General features: G+C 40.1%; 1 protein-coding gene across 10 annotated transcripts in view; it reads left to right on the top strand.

The window, feature by feature from the left end:
- The window catches only part of herc1 (HECT and RLD domain containing E3 ubiquitin protein ligase family member 1), a 192,752-nt gene that overhangs the window by 144,767 nt on the left and 21,141 nt on the right, over positions 1-26,844 (top strand). For all 10 annotated transcript variants that reach the window (XM_061975157.1, XM_061975156.1, XM_061975161.1 and 7 more), the window contains 15 exons: positions 758-878; positions 4,283-4,429; positions 6,253-6,354; positions 6,452-6,625; positions 10,716-11,015; positions 11,110-11,175; positions 11,277-11,402; positions 16,337-16,475; positions 21,497-21,678; positions 22,867-23,022; positions 23,190-23,312; positions 23,397-23,499; positions 23,745-23,914; positions 24,048-24,186; positions 26,629-26,798. In XM_061975157.1, coding sequence (XP_061831141.1) covers positions 758-878; positions 4,283-4,429; positions 6,253-6,354; positions 6,452-6,625; positions 10,716-11,015; positions 11,110-11,175; positions 11,277-11,402; positions 16,337-16,475; positions 21,497-21,678; positions 22,867-23,022; positions 23,190-23,312; positions 23,397-23,499; positions 23,745-23,914; positions 24,048-24,186; positions 26,629-26,798 — 2,218 coding nt within the window. The remainder of the gene's footprint in view (positions 1-757; positions 879-4,282; positions 4,430-6,252; positions 6,355-6,451; positions 6,626-10,715; positions 11,016-11,109; positions 11,176-11,276; positions 11,403-16,336; positions 16,476-21,496; positions 21,679-22,866; positions 23,023-23,189; positions 23,313-23,396; positions 23,500-23,744; positions 23,915-24,047; positions 24,187-26,628; positions 26,799-26,844) is intronic.

Genomic DNA, 26,844 nt, shown 5'->3' with positions numbered 1-26,844 from the left:
ATTAACAACGCTAGAAATAATATGCAATTCAATCAGGAAAAAGGTTAAATTATTTTAAAAATATACAGACTGGGCTCTGGATTAACACAAATCACATTATTTTTTTTTTACATATCAACAGAAAGGTTTGAAATGTGCTTGAGGTTACCAACACGTGATATCTAAAACAAATTGTCAGGCTTGCAAAGAAATGCTTAAATATCGATCCTTTACATTCTTTATTTGATTTCATTCTTTGTTAAGTAGTAAACAGTTTCTGTTATGAATGCATAGGAGTTATGTTTACAAAAGTGTTGTTTTTCTTGAGTTGCATATGACCCCAAGGGTTGGGTGTTATTATTACTTTATTAATTTACCCCCCTCACCAAAGTACAGAAAACTGTTGTTAAAGAAACAACACACTCATTCCTCTGGCAATGAATTAAGCAATGAACATGTACACACTCTGCCATAAGATTTACATCTAGAAATGTGGTTAGGAAGATTAATGATCCAGTATTAGTTAAGTAATGGACAGTTATCCAAATGTCAAATATCTACAAGTGTGTTTGTATGTTGACTCTTTCAAAACCCAGAATAATACAATATTCTAGCTTTTTCACTACCAGGTTTTATAACAATTATCCACCTAAAACAAACAATTCAAATAAATGGATGGATAGCATTTTGGTCAAGAGTGAATACATACCAACTTCTGACCACATATATTGGGTCTTTTTGACTGGTATTACTTTTTTTGTGCCATAATGTTTTTCAGATGCTGCCAAAATGGTCTGGTGTCAGTCTGGACTGTCCCAGAGACCATCTCAGGCTTCCTAGAATTCTCTTCCTCAGACTCAGAGGGCTGGTGGGAGAAAGAAGCGAATTCTAAACCTATGGTATTGATTACATATAACATTGTCCTATTGATATACTACATAAATGTCAAGAATGACAAAACAAGCAATTGCAGAAACTCTAAAAAGTGTGTACACTCCTCACATTTCAGTAACTATTTGGGGGGGATTTATAAAACACCTTTTTTCACTGACACAAAGCACGTCACTTTGAGAACCCATTACTAATTTACTCCACATTCGCACATATCGAAATTGTTAAATACAGCAGAGTAAAATATAAAAGTGTGACTCAAATGTTTTTTAGAGTAGTCAACATACAGCTTGTATAGAAGCATATTTTACTGGCCACTCAAAACAACTCGGCATACAGACAGTTTTCTCGAAATAGCTGGCAACACAAGTGGATAGTAGAAAGATGTTTTGCCTACCACCAAGCATTTAGTGTCAATGTGTGGGGCTGCATAAGTCCTGCCGGCACGAGTGAGCTGATGTTTATTGAAATAGACATGAATAGTGACGTGTTGTGAGGTTCATAGTGCACCTGGTGAGGAACTGATTTTTTTTTATACATTAACGTCTTGTGCTCTAATCAATGTTAATACAGCATGCTCATTGCAGGGATAACCCCTTGTTTTTTTCATTATACTGACAACCATTTGGGGTCTTACATTTATTTGTATAAGAAGTCCATGTGCCTATCATCGGAGGCAGCTGTTACTTTATTTGTAAAAGTCCATCCATCCATCCATCTTCTTCCGCTTATCCGAGGTCGGGTCGCGGGGGCAGCAGCTTAAGCAGGGAAGCCCAGACTTCCCTCTCCCCAGCCACTTCGTCCAGCTCCTCCCGGGGGATCCCGAGGCGTTCCCAGGCCAGCCGGGAGACATAGTCTTCCCAACGTGTCCTGGGTCTTCCCCGTGGCCTCCTACCGGTCGGACGTGCCCGAAACACCTTCCTAGGGAGGCGTTCGGGTGGCATCCTGACCAGATGCCCGAACCACCTCATCTGGCTCCTCTCGATGTGGAGGAGCAGCGGCTTTACTTTGAGCTCCCCCCGGATGACAGAGCTTCTCACCCTATCTCTAAGGGAGAGCCCCGCCACTCGGCGGAGGAAACTCATTTCGGCCGCTTGTACCCGAGATCTTGTCCTTTCGGTCATGACCCAAAGCTCATGACCATAGGTGAGGATGGGAACGTAGATCGACCGGTAAATCGAGAGCTTTGCCTTCCGGCTCAGCTCCTTCTTCACCACAACGGATCGATACAGCGTCCGCATTACTGAAGACGCCGCACCGATCGATCTCACGATCCACTCTTCCCCCACTCGTGAACAAGACTCCGAGGTACTTGAACTCCTCCACTTGGGGCAAGATCTCCTCCCCAACCCGGAGATGGCACTCCACCCTTTTCCGGGCGAGAACCATGGACTCGGACTTGGAGGTGCTGATTCTCATCCCAGTCGCTTCACACTCAGCTGCGAACCGATCCAGTGAGAGCTGAAGATCCTAGCCAGATGAAGCCATCAGGACCACATCATCTGCAAAAAGCAGAGACCTAATCCTGCAGCCACCAAACCAGAGCCCCTCAACGCCTTGACTGCGCCTAGAAATTCTGTCCATAAAAGTTATGAACAGAATGGGTGACAAAGGGCAGCCTTGGCGGAGTCCAACCCTCACTGGAAACGTGTCCGACTTACTACCGGCAATGCGGACCAAGCTCTGGCACTGATCATACAGGGAGCGGACTGCCACAATCAAACAGTCCGATACCCCGTACTCTCTGAGCACTCCCCACAGGACTTCCCGAGGGACACGGTCGAATGCCTTCTCCAAGTCCACAAAACACATGTAGACTGGTTGGGCAAACTCCCATGCACCCTCAAGGACCCTGCCGAGAGTATAGAGCTGGTCCACAGTTCCACGACCAGGACGAAAACCACACTGTTCCTCCTGAATCCGAGGTTCGACTATCCGGCGTAGCCTCCTCTCCAGTACACATGAATAGACCTTACCGGGAAGGCTGAGGAGTGTGATCCCACGATAGTTAGAACACACCCTCCGGTTCCCCTTCTTAAAGAGAGGAACCACCACCCCGGTCTGCCAATCCAGAGGTACCGCCCCCGATGTCCACGCGATGCTGCAGAGTCTTGTCAACCAAGACAGCCCCACAGCATCCAGAGCCTTAAGGAACTCCGGGCGGATCTCATCTACCCCCGGGGCCTTGCCACCGAGGAGCTTTTTAACTACCTCAGCAACCTCAGCCCCAGAAATAGGAGAGCCCACCACATACTCCCCAGGCACTGCTTCCTCATAGGAAGACGTGTTGGTGGGATTGAGGAGGTCTTCGAAGTATTCCCTCCACCGATCCACAACATCCGCAGTCGAGGTCAGCAGAACACCATCCTCACCATACACGGTGTTGATAGTGCACTGCTTCCCCTTCCTGAGGCGGCGGATGGTGGACCAGAATTGCTTCGACGCCGTCCGGAAGTCGTTTTCCATGGCCTCACCGAACTCCTCCCATGTCCGAGTTTTTGCCTCTGCGACCGCTGAAGCCGCACACCGCTTGGCCTGTCGGTACCTGTCCGCTGCCTCAGGAGTCCTATGAGCCAAAAGAACCCGATATTTGTAAAAGTCCTCATTTATTTTTCTGTTATATTGTGATACTGTTTTGAACTAGGTTTCCGGCTACAGTAGTTGTGCTTCATTGCAGAATAATGGCAACGACACGGACCTCACATTTTCACAATGAGAAAGAGAAACTGCGCTTTTTTGTTCTTCTATATTTTATTGTCCAACTAAAGAAATTACGTCACATTTACATAAAACACATTACACAGGCTGCTCAAAGTCTTGGTGTGTATGTTTCTGCAAACTAAACATTATATTGGCGACCTGCTGACAGAAACAGCCACGAGTCCTCAGAACACTCAGCCATCAGAGCACTGCACTAAGAAGGAACGCTCGCTTCTGCACTAAGCAGAGATAAAAGACTCACGGTAGCCTCCTCTCAGATTTCTGCTCTGTATTTGATCAGGAAATGTGAGAATTCTGCTAAAGGTGATGGAGTATTTCTCCAGATTTGAACCCGTTGACGCTCCTGTGGAGGAGCACAAGGTGTCTAACATCCATCAGCTCTTTTATGTCATCATGGGATGACTACTGTGCTAGATAATGTTGGTGCACACACAAAATATTGATACTTTAGGTACAATTTGGACAATTGCACTGCTATGTCTTCACTTAAGTTGGGTTGCAAATATACTGCTTTTATGTTGGACACTACTTTTGAATCCATCCAAGTTGCATCATATTTCTTTAGTAGCCTCTACTGTCTCTTGAGACTACACAATGAACTGGTTGCTAAAATGTGAGTGCTGTACTCACTTTTGTGAGGTACTGTCGTCACTGTCATTATACTTACATGCTATTACTGTTTGTGTTGTAGTCTTCACAATGGTCCCAAGATGGAGCAACGTGTGTTTTCCAACTGAAGGGCCATATCACTCCAGCTAAAATAGTGGCCTTCAGTCCTGATGGGCTTTCTTTGGCCTCTGGAGGAGTTGGAGGCCTAATGAACATTTGGTCCCTGAGAGTAAGTCAATATATGCTGATGAAGGTTAAAATATCCTGGTTTTCTTCAATAAAAGCGGTATACAGTATGTCGGGCAGTAGGTTGCTGAACAAAGGAAGAGGCAAAATCTTAACTGTGGTTAACTATAATCTTGTTCATACAGCTGTATATACAGGTAAAAGCCAGTAAATTAGAATATTTTGAAAAACTTGATTTATTTCAGTAATTGCATTCAAAAGGTGTAACTTGTACATTATATTTATTCATTGCACACAGACTGATGCATTCAAATGTTTATTTCATTTAATTTTGATGATTTGAAGTGGCAACAAATGAAAATCCAAAATTCCGTGTGTCACAAAATTAGAATATTACTTAAGGCTAATACAAAAAAGGGATTTTTAGAAATGTTGGCCAACTGAAAAGTATGAAAATGAAAAATATGAGCATGTACAATACTCAATACTTGGTTGGAGCTCCTTTTGCCTCAATTACTGCGTTAATGCGGCGTGGCATGGAGTCGATGAGTTTCTGGCACTGCTCAGGTGTTATGAGAGCCCAGGTTGCTCTGATAGTGGCCTTCAACTCTTCTGCGTTTTTGGGTCTGGCATTCTGCATCTTCCTTTTCACAATACCCCACAGATTTTCTATGGGGCTAAGGTCAGGGGAGATGGCGGGCCAATTTAGAACAGAAATACCATGGTCCGTAAACCAGGCACGGGTAGATTTTGCGCTGTGTGCAGGCGCCAAGTCCTGTTGGAACTTGAAATCTCCATCTCCATAGAGCAGGTCAGCAGCAGGAAGCATGAAGTGCTCTAAAACTTGCTGGTAGACGGCTGCGTTGACCCTGGATCTCAGGAAACAGAGTGGACCGACACCAGCAGATGACATGGCACCCCAAACCATCACCCAACCATGCAAATTTTGCATTTCCTTTGGAAATCGAGGTCCCAGAGTCTGGAGGAAGACAGGAGAGGCACAGGATCCACGTTGCCTGAAGTCTAGTGTAAAGTTTCCACCATCAGTGATGGTTTGGGGTGCCATGTCATCTGCTGGTGTCGGTCCACTCTGTTTCCTGAGATCCAGGGTCAACACAGCCGTCTACCAGCAAGTTTTAGAGCACTTCATGCTTCCTGCTGCTGACCTGCTCTATGGAGATGGAAATTTCAAGTTCCAACAGGACTTGGCGCCTGCACACAGCGCAAAATCTACCCGTGCCTGGTTTACGGACCATGGTATTTCTGTTCTAAATTGGCCCGCCAACTCCCCTGACCTTAGCCCCATAGAAAATCTGTGGGGTATTGTGAAAAGGAAGATGCAGAATGCCAGACCCAAAAACGCAGAAGAGTTGAAGGCCACTATCAGAGCAACCTGGGCTCTCATAACACCTGAGCAGTGACAGAAACTCATCGACTCCATGCCACGCCGCATTAACGCAGTAATTGAGGCAAAAGGAGCTCCAACCAAGTATTGAGTATTGTACATGCTCATATTTTTCATTTTCATACTTTTCAGTTGGCCAACATTTCTAAAAATCCCTTTTTTGTATTAGCCTTAAGTAATATTCTAATTTTGTGACACACGGAATTTTGGATTTTCATTTGTTGCCACTTCAAATCATCAAAATTAAATGAAATAAACATTTGAATGCATCAGTCTGTGTGCAATGAATAAATATAATGTACAAGTTACACCTTTTGAATGCAATTACTGAAATAAATCAAGTTTTTCAAAATATTCTAATTTACTGGCTTTTACCTGTAGTATAACATGACCTCCAAATTTGACAATTTTGTGGAGCTTAAATGACAAATGTGTTGTGTGTGGCGCATGTTTGTGTACAGGATGGGTCAGTTGTTCAAACAGTTGTTGCTGGTTCAGGCGCTATCCAGAATATTGTGTGGATCCCGGATGTTGGTGTTGCGGTGTGCTCCAACAGGTCAAAGGTGAAACATGTCGCCTATTATACAGTACTTATGGCCAATTTAGAGCAGATAAATATATGTTATTCTCTGGTCTGCTTTTTCTCATTTCATATTCTAGGATGTGTTGGTGGTGAATTGCTCCAAAGAGTTCATGGCATCCAACCATGTGCTAGCCACTTGCCGCACAGCTCTTAAAAAACAAGGTGTAGTTGGCCTCAACATGGCGCCTTGCATGAGGGCCTTCCTGGAGAGACTACCTCTTATGCTGCAGGAGCAGTATGCATATGAGAAGGTACGGGGCATGTGATATGTTAAAGAGAGTAAGAATAAAACATTTAAAAAATAGCTCTCTTCTATCTATTTTCTTTATTGCTTGAATTTGTTAGTGTCTAATTTTGTGGATTTAGGGGGGTCAAATTCCCTTTGGGGTCGCGGGGGGCGCTGGAGCCTATCTCCGCCCGATTGTAGCTGAGATAGGCTCCAGCGCCCCCCGCGACCCCAAAGGGAATAAGCGGTAGAAAATGGATGGATGGAAGACTGAGTACTTTGCCAGCCATTCGCAGTTAATCACTAACTATTGTCATGTTCTTGGACTGGGAAGAATCCCTGCAAGCACAAAGAGAAACTTTTCACAGAAAGGCCAAACTAAAATTTTAATCCGGAATGTCGTGGCTGTGAGGCAGTAAGTCTAACGAGTGCTTCAATGTTGGTGCTTATAGTCAAAGATCATAGTTATTTCTACCAGAATAGTCAACGATTTGATTCGGAGGAGTCTTACTCGACTGTCAACCTCGCAGTAGAGTCGCTCAATGAATAAGAATTATGATAAACGTGTTGAACTTACTGAAAATAGGATATTATTCAGTGAGTCATAACTGACTTAACTATTTATGAAGAGAGCTGTTGTATTCAGAATGAATTTATGTAAATTGTGTATCAATTGAGAGCAGAATGTTAACAGATATATGTTAGTAATTGCTCTGAAGTAGAAAAGAGGTAGGATTAAGGCTCAATTTGAATTCTCCCTCCTCCCCCGCCACTCTTCTCCTTGACCCTGCCCATTGGCTCTCACATCCAGTCCCATTGCGAAGTATTGCAAACACGTCCCTATGTATACGGACGTCACTCGAGTCTAGCTATGTAATCAACCCTCGCCGTTTGCCAGCAGTGACGTAAGGCAGATGGGACAAATGTTTGTTTAATTTAAAGATGCCGTTTCACGCGATGTTTGGCTTTGCTTGTGCTCTTTTTATTTATTTTTTTGCCTGTCTTTATTAAGACCATTTAGAAGACAACTTTTTGGGAAAAATATGCAAGTGCTGGCGCATCAGCTTGCGGAATGTGAAATGTGTTTAATTGTGTATTTGTGTTTGAAGTGCAGCAGCAAAGGTTTGAAGTCTGACTAAATGAAAATCATTAATTATACTTATTACTTACATTTGTATGCTTCTCTGGGTTTCTGGTTTGCCATCTTTCTCCTCGCACTCGATAGTGTAGGGAGGTCTGCAAGCTCACTTTGCTTCCAGGGAGGTACTTTGCCCTTCCCCACTAATTGACGGATTATTTGAATGCCTCTTGATTGACGTGAACGCGCAAAACCATGGAGGGAGGGCAAAAACAAGGGCGGATGAGGGGTATTCAAATCAGGCCTAGATATTAAACTTTGTTTCTCCCTAATCCTTTTTGGACATATTCTAAAAATATATATACAGGTAAAAGCCAGTAAATTAGAATATTTTGAAAAACTTGATTTATTTCAGTAATTGCATTCAAAAGGTGTAACTTGTACATTATATTTATTCATTGCACACAGACTGATGCATTCAAATGTTTATTTCATTTAATTTTGATGATTTGAAGTGGCAACAAATGAAAATCCAAAATTCCGTGTGTCACAAAATTAGAATATTACTTAAGGCTAATACAAAAAAGGGTTTTTTAGAAATGTTGGCCAACTGAAAAGTATGAAAATGAAAAATATGAGCATGTACAATACTCAATACTTGGTTGGAGCTCCTTTTGCCTCAATTACTGCGTTAATGCGGCGTGGCATGGAGTCGATGAGTTTCTGGCACTGCTCAGGTGTTATGAGAGCCCAGGTTGCTCTGATAGTGGCCTTCAACTCTTCTGCGTTTTTGGGTCTGGCATTCTGCATCTTCCTTTTCACAATACCCCACAGATTTTCTATGGGGCTAAGGTCAGGGGAGTTGGCGGGCCAATTTAGAACAGAAATACCATGGTCCGTAAACCAGGCACGGGTAGATTTTGCGCTGTGTGCAGGCGCCAAGTCCTGTTGGAACTTGAAATCTCCATCTCCATAGAGCAGGTCAGCAGCAGGAAGCATGAAGTGCTCTAAAACTTGCTGGTAGACTGCTGCGTTGACCCTGGATCTCAGGAAACAGAGTGGACCGACACCAGCAGATGACATGGCACCCCAAACCATCACTGATGGTGGAAACTTTACACTAGACTTCAGGCAACGTGGATCCTGTGCCTCTCCTGTCTTCCTCCAGACTCTGGGACCTCGATTTCCAAAGGAAATGCAAAATTTGCATGGTTGGGTGATGGTTTGGGGTGCCATGTCATCTGCTGGTGTCGGTCCACTCTGTTTCCTGAGATCCAGGGTCAACGCAGCCGTCTACCAGCAAGTTTTAGAGCACTTCATGCTTCCTGCTGCTGACCTGCTCTATGGAGATGGAGATTTCAAGTTCCAACAGGACTTGGCGCCTGCACACAGCGCAAAATCTACCCGTGCCTGGTTTACGGACCATGGTATTTCTGTTCTAAATTGGCCCGCCAACTCCCCTGACCTTAGCCCCATAGAAAATCTGTGGGGTATTGTGAAAAAGAAGATGCAGAATGCCAGACCCAAAAACGCAGAAGAGTTGAAGGCCACTATCAGAGCAACCTGGGCTCTCATAACACCTGAGCAGTGCCAGAAACTCATCAACTCCATGCCACGCCGCATTAACGCAGTAATTGAGGCAAAAGGAGCTCCAACCAAGTATTGAGTATTGTACATGCTCATATTTTTCATTTTCATACTTTTCAGTTGGCCAACATTTCTAAAAATCCCTTTTTTGTATTAGCCTTAAGTAATATTCTAATTTTGTGACACACGGAATTTTGGATTTTCATTTGTTGCCACTTCAAATCATCAAAATTAAATGAAATAAACATTTGAATGCATCAGTCTGAGTGCAATGAATAAATATAATGTACAAGTTACACCTTTTGAATGCAATTACTGAAATAAATCAAGTTTTTCAAAATGTTCTAATTTACTGGCTTTTACCTGTATATATGTATAAGATGTGATGTATTATATTGAAGCTGTGTGCATCAAAATAAACTTAAACCTCCCAATCAACAAAGATACTTCATAAAACGTCTCCTCTGTGTTAAAACAATCTCCATGGACAAGCGGGTGTTTCAAAACTATCTCTGTCTATACGAAGACATGCTCATCTGCTGTCATGCACATTTTCTCCACACAGAAGCTCAGAAAAGCAGCCACAGCTAACTTAGTGGCATTACGCCTCTGTTAATCTGATAATGTTAATTGTGATATACTGGGCCTACAGACAGCCCAGGAAACATCTTGAAGGTCAACACCCATAAGTAAATAACTTGATGTTCTGTTGTTAAATATGGGTTACAACATGAGATAATGTTGCACACTTCTAATGACACAAAGGAAAAAGTATTGCATGCCAAAGTTGTCCTGAGGTCCTACTGGGATCTTCTCCAAAACTTCCATCGTTGGCACGGGCCAGAGTGTTGCAGAAGAGTTGGAGAGTGTAGCAAGAGCAGCAGCATCCGTCAAAGCACATTTTGATGCATCTTTTCAGCAATGTAGAGTGAAAGTAGCAGTCTGTTCACGTTTAAACATACGATATGTCTTTTTAGCCAGTAAGCCAGTGTTGTTTACCTTTGTACTTTGTAAATGGCAGCGCACAACTATGACGTCATCAGACGAGGACAAAAATGTATTCCATTTTTTTGAAGCCGTCCACGCGCACACACTGAAGGCAGAATTTTGAAACTCTTCACACTGGCCAGCATTTTAAAACGTGTGAGTTTCTAAAAGGACAAACCTGTTTGAACAAGAAGCCAAAGTGCATAGAAAGGTATGCATTTTTTTAAATTATCCATGTTTGGTCATGGCCAAATACGGATGATACTTGCATCAAATGTGGCTAATTCATTGATTAATTTATCCGAGCTGACTGGGAGGTACGGTAACCCAAAGAACTTTCAAGACACTTTTCACACGTGCACAATTCAAAATCTTAGCAGTACTTCTGACTGATAATTTATAAACAAAAGAAAGTATTTTTCTTCTCAGTTATATTAATTCCAATTGTTTTCTGTTCTTCCAGCCCCATGTTGTGTGTGGTGAACAGCTTATCCACAGTCCGTACATGCAATGCTTAGCCTGCCTGGCAGTGGGACTTCATCTGGACCAGCTGCTGTGCTGCCCACCAGTGCCGCCCTCTCTGCGACACTGCCCAACCGAGTCTGCCTCTGCCGTTTGGAGTGCAAGTGAATGGGCGTGGCTGGACTGCTTCTCAACAACAGTGAAAGCTGCAGAAGCCTTGGCTCGAGGTGCTACCTTCTCTGAGTCCTTTACTGTTCCTGACCTGGAGCCTGTTCTGAAAGACGAGATGGCCTTGCTCATGGTGAGAGAGGGTTCTTCTGCATTTAAAAACCTAAATTATGATACATTTTAGTGAGCAGCTTGAATATGTTATTTTCCACTATTGTTTTCTCCAGGACAACAGTAAATGGGTCTCTGGTATGGATGAACAAATCATGTCTTGGGCCATCTCCAGACCTGAGGTAATTTAATCGATGCCCGAGAAAGCTTTTATAAAAGAATTGCTAATTATTCTCCTATTGACGATTGTACTTTTATCTGTCCATTTTCATTTCATATCCAGGACTGGCACCTTGGAGGGAAATGTGACGTTTATTTGTGGGGTGCTGGACGACATGGTCAGTTGGCAGAGGCAGGCAGAAACATCTTGGTACCAACCATTGCACCCTCCTTCTCACAGGCACAACAGGTATACATATAAACAACCTGAAGATCATGGTGTCTTTATTGTCGATAACTCTAGTTTTTATGCATAACTCCTGTTCATCTAGTGACACCTGAGATTGAGTTCATAATTGGAGCAATTTAAGTCAGGTGACTTCCAGGTCTTCATGCGTCGGTCTTCAAATTAGAGGACATTTATCTTGACAACTGTCAGTTTATGTATACATTTTCAATCGCTGGAATATTGTATTTTGAATTTATGATGGTACCTTAAGCTCCCCAGCAACTGAACATTCCTCTCAGCCCTCCGTACTGTATATATGGTATGTACAGATAAATGTAAAAAATATATATATATTCCTATTCATCACTTGTGATTAAACTTCCTTTAAAGTGGAGGAATGCTTAGAAAATTATGATTGTATAGTTAATTTTTACGTTTGTACAACATACAATTCAATTCCCACATAAATGAACAAAGGAAAGTTTTTTAAGCATGTGTACGAAGCATGTTATGATTGGGAAGCACACACGCATATGTTATCCTTTTTTGCATTGCACAAGAGTGAGTAATACTAACCTCTGTCATGGAAAAGTCTACCAAAATTCCATCACTTTGACCTATTACAGTTGGTAATTTGGGATCAATCAATCAAAGTTTATTTATATAGCCCTTAATCACAAGTGTCTCAAAGGGCTGCACAAACTACAACGACATCCTCGGCTCAGATCCCACATCAGGGCAAGAAAAAACTCAACCCAATGGGCACAATGAGAAACCTCGGAGGGGACCGCAGATGTGGGGACCCCCCCACATTTGGAGCTAGATCGTTCAGTAATTTATACGTAAATAGTATAAAAAACGGGGAGGCGTGGTTAAGAGGGGAGGAGTATTTATAGCTAGAATTCACCAAGTCAAGTATTTCATATATATATATATATATGTATGTATGTGTATATATAAGAAATACTTGACTTTCAGTGAATTCTAGCTATATATATTTATTTATTTTATTATATATATATAAATAAAATAAATACTTGAATTTCAGTGTTCATTTATTTACACATATACACACACATAACACTCATCTACTCATTGTTGTACTTGAAAGACTTGATCAAATACACAGTAATGAAAACACAGTTGTTCTACTAACTGTACTGTGCTTGCTGCTTACTAAAAAACAACAAAAAAACAACACTTACCTTTCACTATTTGAGTAGCCTTTGTTCTGCCATTTGCGTACTGGCGAGCGATCTCTGAATCCGGGAACATATCCTTCACGGATTTGTTGTAGACATCCGCAAATGAGAACGGGATGTTGCTTCCAGCTATCAGCATAGCCATCTTTGTCTCGGCATAAATTACACCCTCTGGACTCCATTTAGCGAGGTGGCCCATAATACTGGACTGGGACAGGTGCTGCGTTGCCGCCGCTTTGTGCTTCGCTGACTGTTCATGAGTGACTATATCCGTTCGGCCACCGTGTTCAATGGAGAAGTCTGATCTACAAAATTTACAGGCAGCATACCCCTTCCCCTTCGAACTGTCCTGGATAAACTGAAATTCTTCTCTTACAAGCGAATTTCTTCATCTTACTCGTCGTCGGCGTCGCCATGGCTGTATCTTCCTCGTTCTTCTGCTTCGTCTCCTTGCAGTTGTGAACTGCACTCTCTAAAAGCCGTAGATGTTATAACGTGATTGGGCAGGCACGCTGTTTATATCGTGGGAAAGCGGACGTGAGAACAGGCTGTCGACACGTCACTCAGGTCGCATGGAGCTGGAGGGGGCGTGGCCTCCAGCTGCGGCTGTAAATCGGGAGATTTTCGGGAGAATATTTGTCCCGAGAGGTTTTCGGGAGAGGCGCTGAATTTCGGGAGTCTCCCGGAAAATTCGGGAGGGTTGGCAAGTATGGTTACTTGCTACAAGTGAGTTTAATTACAAATTAACCTCTTAAGGCCCAAGCTGTTTGTTTACATGTTTTTTTTATTTCTCTTTGCTATTTGGGCTTATTGGACCCTAATTAGAATAAAAACTAAAAATCATCTTTAATATGATGTACTTAGTCCATAAGTGCACAAATGTGTACTTCATGTGTAGTGACATGCACATTTTTATTTTTACACTTTTCTTTCCAAATTCCATTGTATGTTATACTCTTCTGACACCACCAGATAGCAGATAGTGTCCATATGTCGGCATAAGACCCCAATTCAGTAGTGTACACAATTTTGGAAATAAGAGCTAAAAAGTGCTGTCCACACATGTGGCCACTAAGGCCTTTAGAGGTTAAAGGAGCATCACATGCTTAGAATACAACTATTTCTTACAATTTTGAGATGTGCCAATACTTTTTTCCAGTCCATTTTTGGAGTTCTGTGTAAAGTAATATCAACAACACAACCCCCCCACCCCCCTTTTTTTTTTTTTTTTTTTTTTTTGGGGGGGGGGGGGGTGTTGTGTTGTTCCAATGCAAACAAAAGAAATAAACATGTGAATACCAAAGCATTTGTAATTTCAACAATTTTCTAGGTGAAGTGGTGCATTATCTGACAGAAATGCCAATATTTTGGGCCATGACTGTATGTATATATGTATGTATGTATATTTACATATATATGTATGTATGTAAGTATGTATATTATATTATATTATAGTATATTATATTATATTATTTGTCGTTGTCTGTTTCTTGTTTGGTAACATATGCTAGCTAGTGGTGTTTTTTTATTTTTTTAATAAAAAATTGTCCGGTACACTAGCTTTAAGTACAAGCTTACAGTATGAGACTAATAACAAGACAGTAGTCATTGAATCGGCTTTTTATTGCCTCACGGTGGTGTGGGTATATAATAATACGTACAATAAAGATACATAAATATATGAATGTTATATATATGTGTTTTATATATATGTCCTAATATTTTTTTCTCAGCCCCCTCTTTTGGGTCAGTTAAACATTTGACACTCACTTTTCTCATGCTGTTGTGTTAAAAGTAAGGATGGGTATCATTTGATTACAGTACTGATAAAACAGGATGGAGCTGAGACAGCATGTCTATGATGTGTACGTGCGACGAGATATACCCGCAGACAACAATCTACGCAATGCGTAATTATTGAGAGGACAGTGGCACTATATGGAAGTATTATTGTAGCAAAATTATATGCAAACGTTTATCACATTCTGTGCGCCTAATCCAATTCACCTGCGTTTGTATGGAGGGTAATTTGTGTCTTAATTACGGAAGCTTTTTTTTGACATAAAATTTATGTAGCTGATTTTTTTGCGTGTGAATTTTGTGAACTGAATTTTTTTACATCTAATTATGCTGACAAAATTACTTGGAAAAAAAATTGGTGTTTTAAAATTCAGTGTAAAAAGAAAAAATTGCTACTTCAAAAAACAAGACTCACTCCCGTAAAAGGAGGCTAAAGCAATCGATCCTGTTTCAGAACCAGTCAATAAGGTGTCAAGTTTAAAGTCACGTGACACGGGTCTTACAAAACAGCATAAAAAAGCAGTTAACTGGGCTACCTGGGCATAATACAACATAATACACACGCCAATGCAGACTGCTGAATGTTTTTTAAACTATAGAAATAATTCCAATGGTTCAAATCTGCACTTTTGAGTGACATACTAGTACATTTCATGATATGCAGTTAAACTGACTGTGATACGCAATGTGACAAGTAGATGGTGCTGAATAATGATGCTCGATGTAATATCACTGTTCTGTAGAATTTTGTTGTAGAAAGTTCTGCAGAACATTGATATTATATCGAATAAGTGGGTGTGTGTATTTATCCTTTTGCCTTTAGTTTCCCCATGTTTGTTGCATCCTTGTTGCTTTTGCTCGATTATAAAAGATATCGATCAAGGAGGGGGTTTGGGAAGTAGCGGAGCGACGTTCATACATTCTCAGTATTCAGTGTTTTATTGTTCACAGTTAATATTGTAAATCCCACATTCTATATTTTATGTACATTCTTTTATGTCATAATTCAGTAAAAAATTAAAGTTCATTCTGTTTTTGAGATGGTCCTTTTAGTAGCTGAAAATGAGCTTCCCCTACTTGAAAGACCAGAAAACGCCACTGGTATACGGCCTGTGTTAATGTAACAATAAGCAATAACAATAAGCAGCAACAATTGAAAAATAAAGCAAAACTATATAATACAAGAAAACATATATTGTAGTACTAATTATACACATTTAAATGTAATTTAAAAAATAAAGGTTAGCTTTTTTAAAGAAAATATATGAATCTTCGATGATTACACAAATTACATTGTCATATTGACTATGCCACGGGTGTTTACATACAGTCAATGTCATAACGCAACTGTTGAAAAATTACTTAAAAAATCTACAACTTAAAGAACACTTAATTTGCTCTAATTTGGATTATTAATTATAAGGCACTAAACACTATAAGTTGTCATCACATTATTTTATTATAATCAGTCGACAAATAATATAAAGTGGGCCTGTCTGAGGCATGTAACTCCAGGGCTAAAAAGGAGTCCCACTCCTGCAGTGAAGTTCTGTAGAAGAGTGTTTGTGTTCATATTTTGTTGAGCTGTTTAAAAAAGCATAATGTTTAATAAACAAACGTTTGCATCAACCAAACTAGTTGTCCAGCGCCATATTGATTGTATATACAACCTTAAACTGATCTGTCTAAGTTAGACACGTATTAAAGATTTTAAAAAATAGGGACAAATGCCCACATCTTCTGGTAAACACATGCCGGGATGCCTCTAGTGTCCTTTTGGGACGTCACACTCGATGAGTGTGCCTGCGTGCGTGCATGCTAGTCCAGTTCAATTCATCCACAGTCTCTCCCATACTCAGCTCTGTTTGTGCACACTTTCACTCTAAATTTTCTGTCAGATATTAAAATGATGATTACATTTAGTCCATCTTTCACCATCCTTCTCTCTAACAGGTGGTGTGTGGTCAGAACTGCACTTTTGTTATTCAACCTAACGGGACTGTGTTGGCATGTGGAGAGGGCAGCTATGGTCGCCTGGGACAAGGCAACTCTGACGACCTGCATGTCCTGACTGTCATCTCAGCTCTTCAAGGTAATGTTAAAAACCTGTTACTGGATATGTTCTCTTCTCTTTGAATTTGTTTGCTCTTGAGACCACTCCAGAAGTCAAAGGCTAAGCTGAATCCCAATTCTCCCATTTAACCCTTCCCCCTTTGTTATACCCCTAACCCTCACCCTTCAAGACAGATGGCCAAGACATGGTGTTGGAAAATGCGTTCTAAGAAATGAGACACCACTGGTTTTCTGTGTATATAAAACAAAGGAGGGTTTTGAAGTTGTTTTAGAGGGCTTTGAAGGCTACAACGATGACTCCCATTAACTGCATCTTGCAAGTGTTTTTTATCATCAATAGGATCCTAAAAAAATATATTCTTGTCCCTCATATTGATTGTGAACAATAGGCAAAAAAAAAAAAAAGAAGTGCAGTTCCCCTTTACATAGCATACATTTTCAAAAGATAAATTATGATACTTTTGGAGAAGATTGGACGTGGTTTCATTTGCTATCTGGGAACGCCTCCAGAAACTAACATCTTGCAGACAGTGTCTAAAAACTGGTTATATACAGGTAAAAGCCAGTAAATTAGAATATTTTGAAAAACTTGATTTATTTCAGTAATTGCATTCAAAAGGTGTAACTTATACATTATATTTATTCATTGCACACAGACTGATGCATTCAAATGTTTATTTCATTTAATTTTGATGATTTGAAGTGGCAACAAATGAAAATCCAAAATTCCGTGTGTCACAAAATTAGAATATTACTTAAGGCTAATACAAAAAAGGGATTTTTAGAAATGTTGGCCAACTGAAAAGTATGAAAATGAAAAATATGAGCATGTACAATACTCAATACTTGGTTGGAGCTCCTTTTGCCTCAATTACTGCGTTAATGCGGCATGGCATGGAGTCGATGAGTTTCTGGCACTGCTCAGGTGTTATGAGAGCCCAGGTTGCTCTGATAGTGGCCTTCAACTCTTCTGCGTTTTTGGGTCTGGCATTCTGCATCTTCCTTTTCACAATACCCCACAGATTTTCTATGGGGCTAAGGTCAGGGGAGTTGGCGGGCCAATTTAGAACAGAAATACCATGGTCCGTAAACCAGGCACGGGTAGATTTTGCGCTGTGTGCAGGCGCCAAGTCCTGTTGGAACTTGAAATCTCCATCTCCATAGAGCAGGTCAGCAGCAGGAAGCATGAAGTGCTCTAAAACTTGCTGGTAGACGGCTGCGTTGACCCTGGATCTCAGGAAACAGAGTGGACCGACACCAGCAGATGACATGGCACCCCAAACCATCACCCAACCATGCAAATTTTGCATTTCCTTTGGAAATCGAGGTCCCAGAGTCTGGAGGAAGACAGGAGAGGCACAGGATCCACGTTGCCTGAAGTCTAGTGTAAAGTTTCCACCATCAGTGATGGTTTGGGGTGCCATGTCATCTGCTGGTGTCGGTCCACTCTGTTTCCTGAGATCCAGGGTCAACGCAGCCGTCTACCAGCAAGTTTTAGAGCACTTCATGCTTCCTGCTGCTGACCTGCTCTATGGAGATGGAGATTTCAAGTTCCAACAGGACTTGGCGCCTGCACACAGCGCAAAATCTACCCGTGCCTGGTTTACGGACCATGGTATTTCTGTTCTAAATTGGCCCGCCAACTCCCCTGACCTTAGTCCCATAGAAAATCTGTGGGGTATTGTGAAAAGGAAGATGCAGAATGCCAGACCCAAAAACGCAGAAGAGTTGAAGGCCACTATCAGAGCAACCTGGGCTCTCATAACACCTGAGCAGTGCCAGAAACTCATCGACTCCATGCCACGCCGCATTAACGCGGTAATTGAGGCAAAAGGAGCTCCAACCAAGTATTGAGTATTGTACATGCTCATATTTTTCATTTTCATACTTTTCAGTTGGCCAACATTTCTAAAAATCCCTTTTTTGTATTAGCCTTAAGTAATATTCTAATTTTGTGACACACGGAATTTTGGATTTTCATTTGTTGCCACTTCAAATCATCAAAATTAAATGAAATAAACATTTGAATGCATCAGTCTGTGTGCAATGAATAAATATAATGTACAAGTTACACCTTTTGAATACAATTACTGAAATAAATCAAGTTTTTCAAAATATTCTAATTTACTGGCTTTTACCTGTAAATGTGATTGTGGAGACAATTTATGCCACATTTACACGAAAGCATATCCAATACTAGGAGTGTAACGATTTATCGATATACATCGATTTATGTTGCTTAGATTCAACTACATTAATATGCAAGTTTGCCTTCCGGAAGATAGGTATCAATCAACTGTTTTAAAAAGGAAATTGATGGATTTTATTCATATTAAAAAAAAGGAAAGCATTGGATTTAAGAACGGCAGACTTCATTTGAAGTTTAACGCTTTTAATGATAAGGACATTAAACACAATTCAAGTCTGCCCGTCTGTGGCATCATCGCCATCAGTCGGCAAAACAAGAATAGCTACGGTGGTCGAGAAAGGCAAATACAAAAGTGACAAGACAATAACATACATTTCAGCTACAGCACAATTGCAAAAGCCACAACAAATACAAACACCACAACACAATAGTATAAAACCGTAACACAACTTTAAGCCACAAAGGAAGCGACGGACATGACGTAAGTAACAGCGGAGTTACGGCGTCGGACCAACTTCGTGAACAGAGTATATTAGTGTTATTGAAAAATTTAAAAAAAGGTACTTATGACTGAAAAAGTGATCACATTTGACTTACTTATCCAACTTCGTTCATTACACCCTTTTCAACTTTCCGTCTCAGGAAGTCGGTGAGTTGCCTAAACTTGTCCGCTGTCACTTCCTTTTTGTCATTGTATTGTCGTGTTATGGCTTTATGTCATTGTATTGTGGCGTTTGCAATTGTTATGACTTTTCTCTGCTATAGTCGCTGTTTATTAAAATGAGAGTAGTAGCAGGCTAAACCATTGCTCATTTAACTTGAAGAGATTTGGTTGCACTTACTCATCCATTTTCTACCGCTTGTCCCTCTCGGGGTCACGGGGGTGTCTGGGGCCTATTCCAGCTGCATTCGGGTGGAAGGCGGTGTACACCCTGGACAAGTCTCCACCTCATCACATGGCCAACACAGATAGATGACAACATCCACACTCACATTCACACACTAGGACCAATTTAGTGTTGCCAATCAACCTAATTTATATAATTGTATTTTGTATTTGTATTATTTTGGGGCGGCATAGCTCGGTTGGTAGAGTGGCTGTGCCAGCAACTTGAAGGTTCCAGGTTCGATTCCCGCTTCCGCCATCCTAGTCACTGCCGTTGTGTCCTTGGGCAAGACACTTTACCCACCTGCTCCCAGTGCCACCCACACTGGTTTAAATGTAATTTAGATATTGGGTTTCACCATGTAAAGCGCTTTGAGTCACTAGAGAAAAGCGCTATATAAATATAATTCACTACTACTACTACTACTACTATTTTATGTCAAAAACAACAGTAAAAGTAGCAGGTTAACCTACTGTTAAGTCTACTTGAAGAGTAATGGTTGCACTTTATTTTTGATATGAATATTGTATTATTTTATGTTGAAATACAAGAGCAGAAGTAACAGGCAAATCTACTGTTAAAATGTTTGTTACTGTACTTTTATTGAACATTTCTGGTATATTGAAAATGAGAGCAGAAAGTGTTTCCTCTTCTTAATACCACCTAAAGTGTTGGTTGCACTTTATTCAAATAACATGTCAACGCATTGGCCATTAATTGTTGTTTCCTCGCTTGTTTGTATCCATAATTCATTTATACCTAATGCCGTTACAAAAAATAACAGGAATATAGGAAACTTAACCTGTCGTGTCCAACATCCAATATTTATTTCACAGTCACACTGTCAATCAATCAATCAATGTTTATTTATATAGCCCTAAATCACAAGTGTCTCAAAGGGCTGCACAAGCCACAACGACATCCTCGGTTCAGATCCCAAAACAGTTTTCTTTGAAGTAATACAAACATTTATCAGAGCTGTTTATCTATTTTATGTAGGAATGTAGTTAATCAAAGAACTGACACCCAATGTCATTAAAAATTTATGAATTTTGAATGTAGAATCGATTCTGAATCGAATTGTTATCCTCAGGAATCGAATCGAACCGCGCGGTGCCCAAAGATTCACGGCCCGAGTGTCCATGCCACTTCTATTTCGATACTACATTACAGTGTCTTAATGTGTATTTAAATACATTTAAACTCATGGAAGAATTACCTGGTGAATCTAAAAATATATTCAAAATAAAGTATAATCAACCAAAAAGTGCAGTACCTACATGGACCCCCTAGGGCAGTGGTTCTCAACCTTTTTTCAGTGATGTACCCCCTGTGAACATTTTTTTAATTCAAGTACCCCCTAATCACAGGAAAGCATTTTTGGTTGAAAAAAAGAGATAAAGAAGTAAAATACGTCATCAGTTTCTGATTCATTAAATTGTATAACAGTGCAAAATATTGCTCATTTGTAGTGGTCTTTCTTGAACTATTTGGAAAAAAAGATATAAAAATAACTAAAAACTTGTTGAAAAATAAACAAGTGATTCAATTATAAATAAAGATTTCACTGCTTGATTTATTTGTTTTTTTGCTAAAATGTTAATTGATCAATTACAACTCACTGAATCGTTTTGGATGGTATCGTTCTAAAAAATAATATCGTCAATGAATTGTTTCTACAACCACCAATTCTGAATTGAATCATTGTTAAAACCATTTGTTACACCCCTATCCAATACATATTATCTAGACCACAATGTATTAAATGTATATCAAACTCATCATAGGTCCTTTTTACCTTACTAAATTGGGACACTGCATGTTCGCGAACATGAACAACCCAAGGCTAAGAAAGGGGTAAGTAGGAAAATTGAGATTCAGCCTAGACTCAGCTATCTGCAATTCGGTGTGATAAGTCACACAGGGATTTAAGATGACCATACGATAGTTGTCTTCAGTAATTAACATCTACCCTGACCTTTTAATTGTTTTAATGTTCATCAGGTTTTGTAGTGACTCAGCTGGTGACATCCTGTGGTAGTGATGGCCACTCCATGGCGTTGACAGAGAGTGGTGAGGTGTTTAGTTGGGGCGACGGTGACTATGGCAAGCTTGGCCACGGGAATAGTGACCGTCAGCGCCGACCCAGACAGATTGAAGCATTGCAAGGAGAAGAGGTGATACAGGTCAGTCTTGAAGTCACAAAGAGTACAGAGCACATACAATAGCAAGATTTGGTCAAACATAGTTGTTATGACAGACCCTCTTGAATTCATTACATGGTAATTGCACCAATTGATGCAAATTCAACTCATAGTTGTTATAACAGACCCTCTTGGATTAATTATCGCAAATTATGCGCAGATTTACAACTTTGTCCAATCATTGCAACATCTTGCACATTTTGGATAATCATCATTTTTGCCAATCAAATTTGTGCCTGAGCAGCTGCTTGTCAGCCGTCTAATCAAATCTTATGTTTGTTTCTTGTGTAGACAGCAAAGAGCAGCTTTGTGCAGCAATATATGTATGTGTAGCGTAATATCAACTCTTTATTGCTGCAATGGCCCAACTCTCGTAAATGGTCGCTCAGACCTTCTTCCAGGTCTCATCTACAGCGCAAAGCTTTCTCGGTGAAGTGATGTATAAATATTTAGCAACACACATAAATCCCCACTTACTTGTTTACGTTGACAGAGATGTGGACATGTAATGATAATCTCTAATTGTCCCTCATTTACTAACTATAATTACCGCTGTGGATCGTGCTCCCTATGGAAGCGGAGATAAACTATGTGCAATGTGTTGGAACGTAAATGTAAGTTTATGATGAACAAGCATTTTTCAAGCATAAAACAAACAGAGAATGTCTACGTCTTGTGCCCAACAGAGCAGACAGCGGGCGAAAGGTGAGCCTTTGGTAGGGTTTGTTATTATAATACAGTAATTTGGTTGGAAAATGGTTAGAGAATGTGCTTTTACCTCCATCTAGTGTCTGCTTTGTACGTTGGGTTTTGTTACACTGTTGTAATAAAACTACTAAAGCAGCAATGCTTAGTTTCCAAGCTATTCAAACATTTGTGTGCAAATAAAACATATTTTGTTAGATTCATTGAAATGTTGGACTTATTGGGGTTAAGTTTACGAGCATCATGTAAAATATTCAAATTCATAATATCACAGGTCTAAAATCATCGCAACTCTTCCTGTAACTTTTTCAAAAATCTGCTGAGAAATCAGGTATTTTAGGCTGCAACATTCATTTAAATCCTGCAAAATCTTAGAGAGATGTATACAACTAACTAAAAGAACCAATTACTACCATACAAGTAATTTCTTAGATTAAATTAAAGTGTTTTTTTTTTCTCTTCCAGATGTCCTGCGGTTTCAAACACTCAGCTGTCGTAACAGCTGATGGAAAGCTTTTCTCTTTCGGTAATGGTGATTATGGCAGACTTGGCTTGGGGAACACATCCAACAAAAAGTTGCCAGAGAAGGTCACTGCTCTGGAAGGGTACCAAGTTGGTCAGGTAGGAAAAGGGCACTGAATTAAAAGGGGACATTTTTAGATTTGTTATGTACACACATTTTGAAAGTTTTACAATCTTGTTAAATGGACAGTTTGCTGCAGGTAAATAAATACATGTATTGAGTAGGGATTAATGACTGCTCAATATTTCCTTTGTTTTCTCTTAAGGTTGCATGTGGTCTGAACCACACTTTGGTCATTTCTGCTGATGGAATGATGGTGTGGGCTTTTGGTGATGGGGACTATGGGAAACTGGGACTTGGCAATTCCACAGCCAAGTCTTCACCTCAGGTAGGGACTGATTGGCGGTTAGATAATCTCAGTGTTTTGTTTTTGCGCTATATAGGTAATTTACATATTTTTTTAAATCCCTAGAAAGTGGAAATGTTATGTGGACTTGGCATCAAAAAAGTGGCCTGTGGAACACAATTCTCTGTGGCTTTAACCAAAGATGGCAAAGTGTTTACATTTGGCAAAGGTATGTTCAAGTCAATGTTGCTTAATTATTATTGTTCCTTGATATAAATAAAAAAATTTAAATATATTATGTTATTGATCGACAACTTAATTACTTTTTTAGAATTATTTTTGTAATATTGTTTTGTTGTTTTTTTTTAAATATAACTGCATAAGAAAAAAAAAGGCTGGCTCAATATTAGGCTATAGTTTTGTTTTGTTTTTTTGTCAAATCATTGTGAAGTGTGATATGGTATTTTTATGCAGACCGACTCATTGGTTTGCCAGAAGCTCGGGCAAGAAACCACAACCGTCCTCAACAGGTGCCGGCTCTATCTGGCCTCCACATCCAGGATGTCGCTGCAGGAGCTGAGCACACTTTAGTTCTTTCGTCCACTGGGGATGTTTACACATGGGGCAGCAACTTGGAGGGCCAGGTGAAAATGTTTCTTTAAAAAAAAAAGTTTTTAGAATACTATTGTTTTGTGATGTATAGTTTAGACTACTACAATAGATCATTCATCCAAAAATCGAACTTTATTTCCTTAAAATGTAACATTGTCTTTTTAGCTCGGCCTGAGCCACACCAATCATGTGAGAGAACCTACCCTGGTGACAGCGCTGCAGGGAAAGAACATTAACCAGATCACTGCTGGGCGCTGCCACAGCGCAGCATGGACCGCTCTTTCAGTGCCACCCCGAGCACCAGGTCATCATACGCTCAACCTGAATCTCACACTCCGTTATTGTCAAATAAAAAATTGTAGTCGTAGAAACCCACACTGTTTCACCAGGCATCAACTACTTTTTTATAAAAGAGGTTTTCCAACCTTTATTACCACACGGGCCAATCCTGGAATCTGCGTTACAAATTGCCCGCAAAGTTCTGGTCCGCCATGTTCTTATTACTAATAAAAATGTCCGCGTGAGTCAATATAAAATTTGTGGCATCTCGGCACATGTCACATGATTCAATCAAAGTGACAGCACGAAAGAGATGGATAGACATGATGACGACAGAGAAGGCATCTCTGCTAAAATGACTCCCTAAATTCCTGGGAAATTTCCCATATTTTAAAATTAAAATGTTGACTTGTATGGTCAACATGTAATGTAGTATTTTTAACTTTATTATTATCACTAAGCCACGTGAAACCACAACAGAGACATAACTACTCTCTAGTTACACAGCACCAAGACATGCACCCAGTGAATTCCTGTTCTATGCAAGGTAAGCTTTCATCAATCAATCAATCAAAGTTTATTTATATAGCTCTAAATCACAAGTGTCTCAGAGGGCTGCACAAGCCACAACGACATCCTCGACTCAGATCCCACATCAGGGCAAGAAAAAACTCAACCCAATGGGATTCAATGAGAGCTTTAAAAACCAACAGTAATAACCTGGATTCTACCAGCAACTTACAAAATCCACTTTTTCTGTTTAAGCTTGTTAACAACTGTAAGAAAAATTGTAACAATGTAATCGTTGCCGTTGGTTAGTCAGTCAGTTAGCAGCGTAGCTCAAAAGGTTAAAGGGGAATTGCACTTTTTTTGGAATTTAGCCCATTTTTCACAATGATTATGAGAGACATGATGATGAATGTTATTTTCGTTTAATGCATTCTTAATAAATAAATGCGATCAAATGTCTGCTTACAATGGAGCCTATGGAAGCTGCTCAATTCTGCCTATAAAGCCCTTTAAAACACATAAACACCTCCATTAGGGTTTTATATACATGATGTAAGTACCGTAATTTTCGGACTATAAGTCGCAATTTTTTTCATAGTTTGGCCGGAGGTGCGACTTATACACAGGAGCGACTTATGTGTGAAATTATTAACACATTACCGTAAAATATCAAATAATATTATTTAGCTCATTCACGTAAGAGACTAGACGTATAAGATTTCATCGGATTTAGCGATTAGGAGTGACAGATTGTTTGGTAAACGTATAGCATGTTCTATATGTTATAGTTATTTGAATGACTCTTACCATAATATGTTACGTTAACATACCAGGCACGTTCTCAGTTGGTTATTTATGCCTCGTATAACGTACACTTATTCAGCCTGTTGTTCACTATTCTTTATTTATTTTAAATTGCCTTTCAAATGTTTATTCTTGGTGTTGGGTTTTATCAAATAAATTTCCCCCAAAAATGTGACTTATACTCCAGTGCGACTTATATATGTTTTTTTCCTTCTTTATTATGCATTTTCGGCCGGTGCGACTTATACTCCGAAAAATACGGTATATATATATAATGTAGTAAGAGGCACATTTGTAATAACGTTTAATATATATGTATTTTGATCTTTTTAAGCATTAGCGGCGCAATAATTTCAAAAACACATCACAACCTTTGCTTTTTTTTTTCTTCATCACTGATTACTACTCACTGCAGACTTCATGAGAGCCAACAAACATAATAAAACATCACTTACTGTGCAAGGTCTGCTGTCAATAGGATGCCAACTGCTGGGATGTTCACATATTTCCATTTAAGTGAAAAATGTCTCATAATACTCGCAAAGATACTGGGGGTGGGAGGTCGGTAACCAAGCGTCCTTTTTTTGTTCTTGCCAGCTAAATGGCTGTCAAAGTGTACCAACGTCTCGGATTACATCCTCAGCCATCTACTTTACAGGTGAGATGTATGGTCTACAACAAACTTCCAAAGAGCAGGGAAGCAAGGAAACAGCAGACCAGGCGATGATGTAGACATAGGGACACACGGTGATCAAGTTGCCACTATAAATTACCACTTATAATGACATGAAATGTAAATGGATTATTGTTGGCGCTTTTTGAATGGTTATTTATTGGATTTTATGGGCTGAATAGAGGACTCCTTATTGGCTCCGCTGTAAGCATACTTTTATTTAAATTTGTTTACAAGTTAGAATGCTTTTTTTTTTTTTTTAATCCATCCGTTGTCATGTCTTTCATAATGATTGTGAACGATTCCAAAAAAAAGGGCAGTTCTCCTTTAAGGGCTGATGCGGATCCATTTCTGTACGATAATGTAGTACATTTACATTACAAGCTTCAACTTCTGTATATGTGTTTGCGACCCTGCCTCCACCCACAGAGAAAAAGAGAGTGGATGACTGACAAGAGGCTTCTCTCCATTTCCCTGTAGGCTCTTCAGTTCCTCTCCAGCTGGGTCTGCCTGTGGCTGTGCCCCCTCAGTACGCCGTGCTCAAGGAAGTGAGCTTGGAGGCGGTGAGGGCTCGGCTGCGTCTGCTTTACCACTTCTCTGATCTCATGTACTCCTCTTGGAGGCTCCTCAACCTCAGTCCCAACAATCAGGTATTAAAAGAAAACAAACACATTCAGGAAACCGAGGCATATAAAC

This window comes from Nerophis lumbriciformis, linkage group LG15 (assembly GCF_033978685.3).
Source record: "Nerophis lumbriciformis linkage group LG15, RoL_Nlum_v2.1, whole genome shotgun sequence".
NCBI classification, from domain to species: Eukaryota; Metazoa; Chordata; class Actinopteri; order Syngnathiformes; family Syngnathidae; genus Nerophis; species Nerophis lumbriciformis.
The sequence above is the reverse complement of the archived record's forward strand: the minus strand, read 5'-3'. Positions and strand labels throughout refer to the sequence as shown.